The 15,850-nt window shown below is 28.1% G+C and overlaps 2 protein-coding genes across 2 annotated transcripts in view; one reads left to right on the top strand and one right to left on the bottom strand.

Annotated features, from left to right (window-relative positions):
* Positions 1-12,530, top strand: part of LOC122270952 (uncharacterized) — a 44,865-nt gene extending 32,335 nt beyond the window's left edge. The window contains exons 3-4 of the mRNA XM_071181024.1: positions 5,151-5,270; positions 8,263-12,530. Of these exons, the coding sequence (XP_071037125.1) occupies positions 5,151-5,270; positions 8,263-8,636 (494 nt within the window). The 3' untranslated portion in view covers positions 8,637-12,530. The remainder of the gene's footprint in view (positions 1-5,150; positions 5,271-8,262) is intronic.
* The window catches only part of LOC107443933 (ganglioside GM2 activator-like), a gene marked incomplete at its 5' end in the record, with an annotated part of 5,501 nt that continues 1,967 nt past the window's right edge, over positions 12,317-15,850 (bottom strand). Inside the window, 2 exon segments of the mRNA XM_016057958.3 lie at positions 12,317-12,503; positions 13,380-13,545. Of these exon segments, the coding sequence (XP_015913444.2) occupies positions 12,423-12,503; positions 13,380-13,545 (247 nt within the window).

Genomic DNA, 15,850 nt, shown 5'->3' with positions numbered 1-15,850 from the left:
GTTGCGAGTTTTTACTCAATTAATGATAACTTTAAAAAAATTACTCATACGAAAGTTGAGTAATTTTTACTCATATTACTCATACGTATTATTCTAGTTTAAGTAGTAATATTAACTTTTACATTTTTATAAAAACTATATTTTGTACAGGTTTTTGTGCTAAAAACTAGTTGTTGCCATATAAATGTTTCAAACAGTATTGTTAAAAATATTGATATTATGGCTAGATGTTGAAATAATTTTTCGAAAAAGGCAATAATTAAAATACCCATACGTAGATACCCAGTTCGATAAGAGAGTCGTCTATTTCTGTCACATTGGAAAAAAAAACAGGTGCATTAACAATAATAATACAAGAATAAGTTGTTTACAATGCTTTAAAAGTGTTATATTTCGAATTACCCTATATCGTGATGATCAAGGGGATAATAAATTTGATTTGTTTAACATTAAAAATACATTTTTACACTCTTAGAATAATCTAGTATGCTTTATGGGCTAATTAGCTACAACTTAAATAAATTTTGTTTTAAGGGTAACCATAGTATCGGGAAATTAAGTTTAAAAAGTATGTATTATAATGGTCAATCTTCAAGGTTTTCCTTATGTTATATAATATATAANTACTTTCGTCTATTGAATGCCGAAATATTTATTTATCGAAATAAACTTCTGAAAAAAATAAAATAAAAAAAAGTGAACAAAATGTAATAAAAAATTTTGAATACTCTTCACATAAAATATTTGTAGAGTATTTAGAAAGAATATTTTAAAAAGAACTTATTTCGTTTTCTATATGTATTCAGTATGTATATATATATATATATATATATATCTTAATCATTATACAAGAGACATCCAAGTGCTTCTGAATAAATATTTGGGAAAATCTCTGCGAAATTATCCCGATGACTTCTTGAGTTACACGCAAAAAGAGAACATCAGTAAATTCAGTTGGTTCATTAAATAGGTCGAGGGAATAATATGGTCCTCACGGCTCAGTTTAAGAGAAAATTTAAAACATTAATTCTTGCGTACTTGAAATCCAAATATAGAATAAGAAACGAGGAAGCGTGGTTGAGTAATAAATTAAGAAGAGGATTTCGATAAGAAAATTACGTAAAAGAATAGATTTTTGTTTAATGTATACATGGAGATATTGATATTGTGGTTCAGCATTCTCTTTACTTTCCAACAGTTTTTCGAGTACCTTTCTGTCAAGAATTATTATGTATTTCATATATTATTTCTATACTGTTAAGAATTTGGAATGCATTTAACTCTAATATCGTTGAAATTCACCGCAATTGCTATACGATGAAAAGATGAATCACATAATGGTGAAAATCAATCCCATTTACTTTTAATTGCGCCTTATAATTTCCTGGATGTGTGTGAAACAAATGTCCAACAATATCGCATAAACTATAACCATTTTGCCAAAAATCACTAAAAAAGATGAAATACTCAATTTTAAAAACAATCACTAAAGATCAAACAACAATACAATCACTAAAGATCAAAAACAAACAGACAATACACACAAAAAGCAATTTAAATTTGCAACACAAGAGAGCACCTAAGAAAAATTTTTGAAATAGCTTAGAGACATTCAGTTTGAAACTATGATAAGTAGATTCCTAATATGATACAAATATACCCATCTTGCATTTAATTATACCTATAGTTCAACTGAAACAGAAGACGCTCTAATTTAATAACTTATCAATTTTTTTGAGTTCAAGGTACTAATATTACATCGAACCATTTTTTAAAAGTATATGCAAATAGATGTTGGAAGACATTATATAAAGTAGTGGAAATTTAACTTTCTTGGATGTGCTAGGGATATTTTAAAACCTAATAAAAGTGAAATATTATTGAATTTATTATCTTTCTTGTTATGCATTCATTTTGTGATAAATAAGGGCCTATTTTATAGTTCGGTTGCATTGTTTCAGTTATTGAAATAGCTTAGCGACATTCAGCTCTAAATATTGAGTGTACAAATACCGCTTATCCACAGAGGAGTCATAAAAATAAGACGGTAGCCGTCTAAAATTGGTTATAGAAACAATACGGGGCTTGTTCCACAAATTTGAAGCATTTAGCGATTCTCACTTAACCCCGTCCTTGAGGAAGGATCATTCATCACTGAGGCTAAAAGGAAAGGCGTTGACAACAGTGTTTTTCTGCAGTCACATGATCTCATTTAAGTTCACACAATATGTTTTAGAGATGAAGTTTTAAAAACTGCATGGTATATTTGAACCGATTTACTTTTTATTATTAGGAAGGTAATTATTTCAGATTGTACATCTCAATTAAATTCACACAGTATGTCTTCAAAATGAATATTTAATAACTGTTTGGTATAATTGAATTGGTTTACTCCCCACTCAACTGTTATTAGGAAGGTAAATATTTCATATCGTCTTTTAGTTGCATGACCTCATTCAGGCACACACATTTTGTTTTCGAAATTAATATTTAAAAATCGTTTGGAGATATTAGTTCGATTTATTTTCTCCTAAATTATCAGTTTAAAGGTAAATATTTCGGATTGTTCTTCAGTCACGTGATCTCATTTAAGATGACACATCTTGTTTTTGAAATAAATATTTGAATATTGTGTGGAGATTGGATTAACTCGATTTATTTTCTATAGAATTATCATTTGAAAGGTAAATATTTCAGATTGTTCTACAGTCACATGATCTTATTTGAGCTCACGCATCTTGTTTTTGAAATAAGTATTTAAATATCGTTTTGAGATTGGATTAATTCGATTTATTTTCTCCTGAATTATCATTTTAAAGGTAAATATTTCAGATTGCTCTTCAGTCACGTGAACTTAAGATTACACGTTTTGTTTTTAAAATTAATATTAAGAACTCACTTAGAGGCATTAAATCCACTGATTTTTCTCTGAATTATTATTTTAAACGCAAATATTTTATAATGTTCTTCAGTCACGTGTTCTCACTTAAGCTCACACATAACACTGCGAAGATTACAGAAAATAGTACCACCGTCACTCAGGGTGCCAGTACTTTTTACCGTAAAATCCCTTTTTGCCTTTAAATTTCAGGGAACAAAAATTTTGATATACCGTAATTTTAATACTAATGTTACTGTAAAATCACTGCTTCATTGTCATTAAATAAATATAACTGTAACAATTACGGTATGAAATTTTACGGAAAAATTTACCGTATCAATTTTACCGTAAAATAGATTTTTAGGATGATGTACTCAGGGTGCCAGTTTTTTTACCGTAATTTGATCCGGAATTTTAATTTATTGAATCGGTTTATTTTTCTCCTGAATTATTACTATAAAAGTTAATATTTAAAATTGGTAAATTTTGCAATAAGTTTTTAAAAGAAGAAAGAATGAAGAGAAATAAAGGAAAAAATAAGAAATAAAATATTTTTATTTTTTCATATCTCAATCATTCGCCACATTTTTCTGCAAATTTAGTGAAATCAAAATTAAGGTCATTTAAAAAGAATATCTTTGTGAAAAGGATTTTTTCAATATATTATATTTTTTACAAATAAATATTTCTAGTAAACGATAATGCATTCGTTTAAGATTTTAATTCTCTTTGAAAGGAAAGATAGTTGCGATGATATTAGAGGAATCCAGTTTCATCAAATATTTGAGAATTCGTAATTATCAAAAACCATTGAATTTTTGTGACTGTCAAAACCAACACAATTCTGCTCAAGAATTGAAGAATTGTCAAAGATCAAATCTTCATTTCTGAGAGGGCTGAGCAGTTATTTCTAAAAGCATAAAAATTACTTACAGTTTAAGTCCCTTCTATTTTTTTTAAATCCTTAATTCCTTCTTAATGTTTCGAATTCTGTAAAAAGTATTACACTTGTTTTTCCGACACTTGAAACAACCCTGGTAATGGGATTTACGGTAATTCCTTAAAATGCATGTTTGAGATCAATGACGTAAATTCCTTAATTGGAACTTGTAAAATTAGAAAAGATTAGCGTGTTCTATATTGACACAAGATGTAAACTGAACTAGCGTAATTTTGAATTATATTTTCTTAAAACAATGTTTTTCAAACAATAAACTAAATAGCTATACCCAATTCCACCCATTTAATTGAAAATTTATTAGCGTGCATAAATTGAGTTGCCATTACACAAATAGGTTTTGTTTAATTAAGTGTAAATCCACGGTTTTTTTATTTAATGTGGGATTGCGAAATCTGGGTTTGGAGTATTTGTTATTTAATGTGTAATCATAATTTTTAAATAAAATTACAAAATTTTCATTAATGATGGAAAAGAAGTTAAATTTGTAAGAAATGTCAATAAAAATTGATGTAGTTAACTACTGTATTATTTTCAGATGACTTTGTAGTGGAGTCTTACTTGAAGTCACCTGAAGTCTTACTTGAAGTGATTAACAAAATGCTTGATTTGTTTTATATGATTTGCTTTATATGATTTATTTTATTAGTTGTTAATTTAGAGCGTGTAAAATATTGAACAAATGTTGATATTTTTATTTTAACTGGAGCTTAAAAATTTTCGCTCAAAAACCTTGCTTTTTATGAAATAATCACAATGATGTTCTCCTTTCAGCAAAATAATTTGAGTAAAAATGAATAACCCATCATAAAATAATACAACAGCATGTTTACTTATAGTTCCATTTTAAAGTAAGTCATTGGCGTGTGTATATGATTTCTGATCGAAAGAAACGTTGAAAATATTCCTACAAAAAGGTTTATTATATATATATATATATATATATNATATATATATTAACGGATTGAATCTTGCATCATAAACTGAAATGAATTATCGCCATCTTCCTACCACGCCTTACGTAACAGAAAGGTGGGGACGCTTAGTATTCAAACGATTGATATTTTAAACAAATTCTGCTCAAAAATATATTATTCATATACATTAATATCGGTACTTATACAGGGAAACCGATTGCAGTTTTGAAATCAGCAACATGAAAATAAGATCCGTTAAAAAATCTCGTGCAGCAGAAAACGAAAATAAATTGTTCGTCAGTATTATCACTTTATTATTATTTGAATATTAACTGAATGTAATTAATTGAAATTAGAATGTAAACTGAAGAACAAAAACCTTTTTTTTTTTCAGCTGAATTCCCTTTCGCAACATACCTTGTCGTCAATGGAGGCAGGAATGATGTGGCGCAGAAGATGCAAGCCCTAAATTCAAGTCCCTCACCCGATAGGGGGCGACAGCTACATTTCACGGGTAACTTCTATTTGAATCAATATTATTTGGTAATTTTAACTTTAATCTCGTATTTTCACTTTAAGAAAACAAATTCATTACCTTTAAAAAAGTTGCTTTTCTTGGGAGTCTCTAGAATGTAACGAACTAATTCCTTTATTTGCATTACAAGTTACAAATAGCGTAACGCAAGATCTTTAGAATTATTTTTTGTTCCTTTATGCTACAAACGTAATTCAATGTCTTTTGAATTTTTACTTACGCTACCTGTAACGTAACTCAAGATAGAACTACAAAAATTGCATTTTAAAGAATTACGGATCAAATTGCGGTAAAAAATACCGGCACTCTGGTTATTGGTTCTTTTTATTATAAAACCCATTTTCAGATAAACATATTACGGAACGAAAATAATCTGATCTAACATTATTTTACAATAAAATAACTGAATCACTTTAATCAAATAAATATTACTGTAAAAATTACGGTATATTATTTTACGGTTTCATGGATTTTTCGGTGAAAATGGATGCTACGGTAAAAATAGATTTTTCGGTAAAATGAATGTTATTGATGGATTTTATTTTGGCTACTGCCATTTTTCTATTTTTATTTCTTACATTTATTTTTAATGGTACGTTGGCAACTCGTCGTTTCATATTTCAAATCACTATTGTTTTTTCTCATTCCGGTCTATCAAGTCTTCTGAATGGGAGCCTATATTTAACTGCTTGAACCATGTCGACTTCTATTTCCACCTGCATATTGTTTGAACCAATGAAGTTTTTTTTATTAAATATTACTGCTAAATTAACATATTTACAAAATATTTTCGATAAATATATTAACTAATTTTATTAACTAATTTAATTAATTTAGCCTCGCATTCAGTATGGTGGACAGAATTTTTGCAAGCAATGACTTGCACTGGGATACGATTACCCGTGTACAGGGATCGATTTGCACTTATTCCAATTAATGGTTTGGATATTAATTTATTAAAAAGAGTTTAACATTTAAGAAATTAGGAAGTATTTTACAGGGATTTACGTATTTTCTTTCTGTTAAACTGCTGAGTCTCCTATGAATATTTTCTACACTTTTACAGAAACTTTTAACTTGTTATTCTCTGCAATTTTTCATGAGACTTCTTATAAATGGTTTAACGTATGGTTAATTACGTATTCCTGTTATAAACTTACTCGTTACTAGTTTTTTAACTTATAAGTAAACTTAAAGCGAAAAATTTTGAAAACTGCTAATGTGTATTTTTCTTAGTCGTAACAAACAAAAATATGACAAAAATTATTTGTATCCTTAAAAGGTATTATAAAAGGTAAAAACAAACTTCCGCTAAACAACTCTGTAAAAAAAAAATTTGGATATATATTAATCAACTAGAAATCTTTTATCAGAAATCTCATGCAGAATTACAGAGAATTCTGTAAAAATACTGAAAAATATTCCCAGGAGACTCAGTTACTTTATGTGTATAATGTATATGAAACTCAATAACTTAGATCTCAGCTCTTCGACTTAAAGCTTTTTCAGACTTGAAAACCTTTTAAAGTTACTTTTTTTAAAGTTACTTTTTTTAAAGTAATTAAAGACAGAGGTTTTTTACAATTCAAAAAAGAATAATAATATTAAAAAAGAACTGTTTACCAGTCTGTATTATTTTATGAAAATATAATTATTCTCACTGCTGAATATTTGTTAAACAGTGCGATAATGCAATTTTCATATATTAGAACATTTCTTTATTAAAATTCAGATATTGTATTTTGAAATACAATATCTGAATGATCAAATTTTAAATATATATGTTTTAAATATATATTTAAAATATATATGTTTTAAATATAAATGTTTTAAATATTAATGTTTTAAATATATAAGCTTTTTTCCAGTTGCAAATGTTCCATATGTATGAAACTGCAAACAAAATATGTAACCCAGCTCGTTCTGCACATTTTGTAGTTTCGCACTGTCAATGGCTCCAAATGCATCTTTTTAGATATTTATAGTTCATAAACCGTGTCGTAGTTTTAACTCCATAAAAAAGGCTACATGGGATAAGTCCTAGGGTGCTAATTTGCAATTCAGCGGTCCTTAATGTGTCGTTCTCTTTTTTAGAGAGTTTTCACCTGGCTGTAGTTGAAACTATAACGCAAGCTTTTATTTCTTTTAAAATTTCCTACTTGAACTAAAAAAAATTTAAGAATCATTTTTTATTTTATTTATTAAAATGCCGAACAGGAGTGCGGGTCGCTAAACGCCGCTGGATTGAAAAATCATGCCTGGGGATCTTTATGACCATGCAATTTAGGGTAAGTCATTGTCACACGCGTTATCAAAGCACTGTTTAAGAGCCACCGATGATAAGAACACTGCAAATACTTAAAGAACACATTTGTAACATTAACAGTATAAAACTACAAAATGTGTGAATAGAAATTAATTACAGATTAGATGTTCCTCTACTCACGAAATGGTCACACATGGAACATTTGAAACTGAAATTTTTTTTTCTATATTTTTCTTTAATTTCGTAAAACAATTGCTGTTTCACTAACAACAAGCAGCACTAAGTTAAACAGTGTAGAACACTTTCCAAAATAAACACTAAGTTAAGCAGTGCAATACTAAGTTAAGCAGCACTAATATAAATACCATTAAAGTAACTTAAAGAGCAAAAAACTAAACAAAACGCGAAGCAAAAAACTAAACAGCACTATGTTAAGCAGTGTAAAGCACTTGCTGTCTTACAAACAATAATTGATACTCGCGTATCAATTGTTGAGTGATTCTCCTCCTCATTATTGTTGTAATTATATTGATGCTATTGTTATTATATTGTTAATCTCTTAATTGTTGATTATTTCATGTATCAATGGTTGAGCAGTAATTGTTTTAATATTTTTGAAAAAATAAATAATTAAAATTCAGTCATTCATTTTTGTTAAAACTGTAGTTAATAAACTGATTAAAGTTCCATTTTTTTCATCTTCAGCTGCTTATGAAGAGGCTATTACGATATCCCGGCCACCACCTTGTACATTCCCAGAAAAACCTAGTTCCGATAAAACAGGATTTGTGATGTGTCTGTACCAAGTACTCCCTGGAGAGGATGGAGCCAAATTCGAGCAAAACTGGGTAATGTGGACAGGGGCTCGCCAACTCTATCGAACTGTACCCCAGTACATGGGACTAAAAAGAATATCCGTTCACAAAAGCATTTTACCCACGAAAATCATTAACTATTGTGTCATGTGTGAATTTTCAAATATCATGGATCATCTGACAGATGCGTGTGTGGTTATTGATCATCTGAGAGCGCGATGTTGTGGTTTCATTGGTATTTTTAGGGTACTAGATTCACTTTAGTTTTATTCAGATGTGTTAGAAGTCGATAAATACGAGGATATTTCACAGATTTCATTTATTTAAACTTAAAAATTCTGCTCTAAAATGGTTAAGGCTCTTTTACACTGTTTATGTTGTCAATCTAGCGACAAAATTCAACATTACGATCCTACGAGAATGCCTGTGTGAGGAACACCATCTTGGAAACGAGATGTTCCACAATCTGCACCCCGAATATACGATTTTAAAATTCCTGTCGAAAAATAGTTTTAGAAAATCAAACACATTGTGAGTCTCTAATTAAAACCCAAGAAAAAAGGTCAAAAATAAATTGAGGAATTATTAAAGATGAAGGCAATATTCAAAATAAATGAATATCTGTTAGATAGCTGGAAGATTCTGGGCGGAGGTGAATGGCAATTGTTAAAAATACGTTAAAATTTCATGCAATAATCAAACTGGTTTTGCTTATTTTTTCCGAAATAGTGATTGATAAGATTTTAATAACGTTTTTTTTCTCTTTTCGATTGTATAATAATTTGCAACCGTTAATGTGCATACTTCTACTTTTATTTTTGACAAATTTTCTAGCAACATAAATAAAGGATAACAAGTATAGAATGCCTCGTCAAGTATCCGAAGCATAAATGATGCAGATTATTGACTATTCAATGCTCAAATAAAGAGAAAGTAATCAATGGAAAACTGTTCTGTCATTCTATTTCACGTTAACAATGAATAGGTCAACATCGGAAAAGAGCTTAAGCTTAAAAATCCTCAAATCTGATTTTTTTTTTCTTCTTTTTGACTTTAACAAGGCTTTTGAGAGAAAATATCACTTGATACAGCAATGGGGTACTTGGAAGTGACGTAGTGTGGTTTTCTCGATCCTGATTAGTTGTTGAAGCGTGGCGTTTGTTTACGTTAGCAACTATTCCTTTCGAGTAAGCTAAGCATCAATTCTCTTAAATGATGCATTCGATATTCTTGCACAAAGGTTTAAATTCTTTCACTATATATTTCTTACTTAACGCAAAGACAGGCATAAAGCCAAAGACAGGCAAAGACAGCATGTTGCACATAAACAAACTAATTATGCATCGAAGAAGCTAGGTATGCAAAACAAAAATACATCACGGTTATAATAAAATACATAAACAAATTATAAATCTAAGTTAAGTAAAAGACCTAGAAGAGAAAGAATTATACTTCAATAAATTCGATGTGTGATACGGCACTGTATTTAATTAACTTCATATTAATTAACATTCTTACTTATGAGGAGAAACTTAACACAACTTTAACATGACATTTTGCTTATAAGCGATCAGCTAGCGCTGACGTTGTAGGTTACATGTGTGGGTATCCGTGGTCTTCTTCGTGAAGTGCAAGTACCCAATTTTTAAAAAAAATGAAACTTCTGCTGACTATGCAGTTCAAGTAATTTAATTCTGTACCTCTGCTCATTTAAAGACAATTTTAAAATGACCTTTTCATTGTCCTACCTATTGAATTATTTCATTAAAAAAGAAATACTTTAAGTGAAAAACTTTTGACCACACTTATGTACGTAACCACCTTCATCCAATATGAAATTCGAAAATTATTCCAGGTTGGTTCAAAAAGTAGTCAAAAAATTTCAATGACAAATGGCATTCCGTGGTGGTTAATATAGAAATGCTATAAATAACTTAACCATTTTATAATTTCTATAATTTCGCTTAATAGTTTCTGTGAAATATCATTTTCCTCTTTATTCATTGACTGTCTAATACTACTTTCGCACATATCTAGTCATATCACAACGCATATAAATTATATGAGTTTTTCATAAACTTAAATTACAATAAAATTGAAAATATATTTCTTGCATATTTGATAACATTCAGGGAGTTTTTCGCAAAAACTGAATTTTCGATGTAAAATCAATCACTAGTTTTTAACCAGACGTCGAGTTGTTTAAAGTTTGGAGTTGCAAATTTGCGTCACATAAATATGGTTTATAATAACTTTTAGAAAATTCATTTTTATATAATAGCTGATAAATATCATTGATATTTTTTTAAATGAATGTTTGAACAACCGATGTTCAATTATATAATTATGAAGAAAATATTATAATAATTATAATGCACTCTATACTAAGTGAAATTTGTTTTTTCTTAAGCTTATATCTTAGTGGATTGAAGATTTTATCTTTCAGAAACAAATTTCAACTAAACTTTATAAGAAGAAATTTCTTACAAGCGCAAAAAAAATTCTAAATCCACTATGGTATGAAAAGCAAATTTTTTTCTGAATATATCTAGAGTAAGATTGAATAATTGTTTTAAAATAGAAAAAAAGAGAATCTCACATTCTTAATTGTTTTCGCAGTTCGAAATTAATATTGATTCTTGTTTTGAAAAGAGAATTACGCTATGTATTCTACTTAATTATTAAATACCGTTGATACCACAATTTTTACAAAAACTTTTCTTTCAAATTAAACAAAGTATTGCATTAGAAAAAACATTTTATAAGCAATATTTTGAGATGAAAATTAAAAAAAACTATATACCCTTTTCTTCTTCATTGTGCTCTCTCAAGTAAGCATTTTGTTTATTCCAAAATGTTCTTGGTGTTATTTCGTCATTTAGCAATTTTGTTTAAGTTATATTTTTCAGGTGATTTAAGAAAAAAATTCAAAATAATTTTTTTAATATTAAAAAAATATTTTATGGAAATGTTTTTAGCAATATGACGATAATGAATGCTCAAAAAAATTATTTTTGTACTTTTGTGAGAGGAAAAGCAATTTGAATATTACGTAAGCACATTTTTGTTGACTTTATGCCCTCTTTTTTATCAGGAAAAGTAAAAAAATTACAAACCCTTACTTTGTCTTCAAAAAAAGACATTTTTTTCGCAATTTTTAGAGGAATTCTTCTACAATAAAGGAAAAATATTCTCTTAAGTAAGCAAAGCTACAGCTCTATCCATTTTAATTGCTTAAGTAAGCAATGCTACTACACTATACTCTTTAGTTGCTTACTTAATTTTTCAACAGACCCAAAACTTGGGTCTTCTTTGTCTACAAACAATTTTCATAACAAAATTAATTCCTTCTAAAATTTTATATTGTGCCTCAAAGTATACTTTATTCAATATAAAAATATCCAGTGCAAATTTTAAAAGAGCCCTTTCATATAAAATTTCGAAAGTAAGTTAAATTTGACCCATTTCTAATTTCAATATATTTTCAATTGCTTTTTTTTAAAATTAACAACAACATTCCTGCTCTAGTACACTGCAAAAAATTCTACATCAAATTATGATAAAAAGTACCAACACGATGGGTGTATTAATCCGTAACATTAATTTTACTGTAAAATCAATTTTTACCATAAAATTTTATACCGTATATCTTACAGTTATAATTATTTAACTACAGTGATTCAGTGATTTTACAAAAATAATATAACTGTAAAAATTACAGTATATCAAATTTTTTGTTCCGTAGAATCTTACGGTGAAAATGAATTTTACGGTAAAAAGTCACCATAATTTGAACCGATATTTTTATACAGTGTACAATAATTGCTACAGCCAACTGAAATTCAAAATAACTCAGCTCCTTAATGACACTTTCACTGAATCTTTCACTGACAAACTGACTCATGAAATCTGTAATCATTGTTTGTGTATCATGAAGCATGATATAAAATGTCGTACAATAATTTATTAAACATTTGTTTAAAAACTTGTTATTTATTCTTTGTGTTTTAGCATGTAGAGTTCATTTGTAAATATTCATTAAAATCTTGTTCAATGCATTTCTGTCCAAAATTTAAAACAGTCGGTTACTTTGCCTTCCACAACCAATTGAAGTTCCGTTCTGTATTTTCCCTGTAATTGATAAAATAATTTTTAAAACACTGTGTCATGGCTTTAATAAACAATTACGTATACTCATTATTTCAAAAAATACATTAATATCATTAAATATGGTCATTTTTTTTAAATTTTCAAATTGGTACAAATGTTGGTAAAATATACATACGATAGGGTAGGATCTGGTAAAATGGGTCTTGGGGTAAAATGGTTAACTTTAACAAAAACAAAAAACTAATATTATAAAGTAAAAAAATTTTAAAAGCTTGTTTTTTTTGTAATATTTCTCAGCATGTTTACAACATTTTTTTGTTTCATGATTTCATTCTCAACAAAATTTGTTTTCATGAAAGTGAAGCGTCACGTCGCTTCAAAAGTGGCAACGCATGAAAATTTATTCTGAAGCTGCAGAATGTAAACGAAAATTCAAATGGTTTTTTAACTTCTGATTATCTTAAAGAAAATAATTTTATTTTGCTCCTTTGGATATTTATATATTAGAAAGACAGTCTAGGCAACACTTGATGCCAGTCAGGTGAGAAAAATTTTCATTTTCTTTTTCATGATTAGAAATTCTTCAAGATGGGGTAAAATGGGCGTGAGTTAGGCTTAGTGATTTTGTTTGTTCTTAAAAGTACTAAAGTAAGTTTTGGTTAATTAAAACATTTTTTACTAGCGAGTATAAGTTTCTGTTTCTTTGCAATTCAAATATACTTGATTAGTTCGGAAAAAAAAGATTAATTTAAAGGTAGCTGGATTTTATAATAATCGAGTCTATACTAAAATTAATGATTAATTTTGTCGTAATATGTTCATGCTATACGAACATTGGTAGGCACAAAATCTAAAAATAAACTACAGTCTTAAGTCTCAATGTTACGATGCACTTACCCCTACAATAAAACGTGCGATCGTGCCCATATCTGGAATTGGTATTTCAATATTATCTCCGCCGAACGTTCCAGGTTTCATGGGACAACCATATGGAACATCTTTTGGAAAAAGTGGCTCGCCTTGTTCCTTAAAATCTTCGAGATACTTGCAGAAAGATTTAGTACTAAAAGGGAAAAGAATTGAAATGATTTTGAGAATTATTCTTTTTCTTCTATTATGTGTTTTACTGTTATATAATCTTTGATTTACATTGCTTTATTTAACTCAACCAGAATTTGCATATTTGGCACGACGTGATTGAGTAACAGTGATTGGCTAATTGATGACGCTATTTACTATTTCTAGTTTCAATTCACTAATTCATTGCGGACTTAATTTCTAATTGAATCAGTCTTGAAAATAAGAAGATCCACTATCTGGCAAATATAGTGTTTTCGCGAAATTGTTGATTCAATTACAGATACACTAATTCAGTATTTCTAATTAAAATTCTACATTACAATTTCTCATCCTTTATTACAATTAACTTGCTGCATATTTCTAATTGCTATTCACATCTTTGATTCTCTAAATATTTATTTCTAATTATGATTTACTAATACAGAATTTTTAGTTATACCCTCACTTATTTCGAATAATAGTTACACGCTAATCTTTCTTAGTACAATTTATTTTAATAATTACTATATGCGAATCATTAAAACATGAAAATGAGAAAAAATACGAAATGAAGATTAGATGATCCATTTTGAACAAATCGATTCCTATTCAATTTACTAACTCAATCAATTTTGTTTATTTATTACTTTTCCGATATCTTTACATTATTATGTCAAGCAAAACGCATGATTCATAGTTCATCCCATCAGAATAGAGATTAACTGCATTTAGCATCACTTCGCGTGAAGATATTTGATGCGTGATGATGGTTAACTGATGATATTCAAAATTGACCACTATCAAGTAAATTTATCTTGTACATGTCCCTTTCAATTGGCCGTAAGGCACGTATTCCCACAGTATTGGTATTAAAACTAAATAGTATTGGTGCAGTTTTAATAATCAGCAAATATATCAATATAAATACTTTATAGCAATAATGGTATATTTGGTACTTATTTCATAACCTTCAACGTTTGAGTTTTTTGCGAAATACATTTATACATGGCAGCAAACTAAAGTCATGATTTTAAAAATAAATTGAATTCTTATAAGAACTTGATGAGGACATCTGAGTATAACTAATTCTCTATTTGATCTTAATTTACTGTAATTTTTTTTTTATAAGTGGTGGAAAAAAGTTATTTTGATTCTAAATTCATTAATATATTAATACAATATCTTTGCCACCACTGGAAAATATTTTCTGAAACTACAGAAATTCTGTTGTAGAATTCTTATTAAAACTGCACCAATTATCATAATTTCAGCAGTACTGCCAAAATTAAGTGTCATCTGCTCCAGGCGATTTTCACATTAACTTTTTCTTCATTAACTTAGATTTTTAGAACGTAACTTATATTTTTTATTTTAACTGAAACATATTACCAATATCAATTATGCATTGGTATCAATAATAATATGGTAAATAATAATATCTTCAAAATGACTAAGTATATTTTCTCTGTTTACTTTTTTTTTTTGGTAGATAGGGTACTTATTCATTTCAATTAATACATATTATCAACATTAATTATCATTGTCGTCAATAATATTATGGTAGTTTTTCAAGTTTCCTCTAAATGAATAAGTACCTGAATTCCATTAATTTAGTATATAACTTATTTCTTTTATTTATATATATATCACCTATACATGTTGCCTAATAATTTAACAATCATTATTTTCATTAGCAACAATCATTGATTTCAATAAATGGCAAATGTTTAAGTTTCTCATAAGCGAATTAGTATTTTTTTCCATTAATTTTGATTTTGATGGAATTATTATCATTTCAATAACTGTTGGTTTTAAATTGTTTGATTTCAGAGAAATACATTTTAAAAGTATTACCAAGGAAAAAAAAGACATGTGGTATCAGATAATTTTATAAATTTTAATTTGGTGACGTAATCCAAAAATGCAAGCACGTTAATGTTGTTCATTGAATTTATAGATTGCTAATTGACATAGCGAATAAAAAATAATAAAAAATTAAGGTAAATGCAATAAACTCTTTTTGATCAAATAAACGTATAAACGGTTTTTGAGTTATAGACTAGAAAATATCACTAATGCTATCTTTAAAATATTTGAAAAACTGAATCGCTTATAATAAAATTTAAAACAATGATTAATGCTTTACCAATCAGAAGACTTCGTTTCGTTTTTCGCTCATCCCACTCGAACTGTTCGTCGTAAAATGTTCTAATATCGATAGGGACCTTCCGTGTAGTTCGATCTAGCAGGGTGCCAAATTTCCTCACTTTCTGTAGCATGGTTATATATATATATATATAAACTTAACA

This window comes from Parasteatoda tepidariorum, chromosome 5 (genome assembly GCF_043381705.1).
Source record: "Parasteatoda tepidariorum isolate YZ-2023 chromosome 5, CAS_Ptep_4.0, whole genome shotgun sequence".
Classification (NCBI taxonomy): Eukaryota; Metazoa; Arthropoda; class Arachnida; order Araneae; family Theridiidae; genus Parasteatoda; species Parasteatoda tepidariorum.
This window is presented reverse-complemented; position numbering and strand designations above follow the sequence as displayed.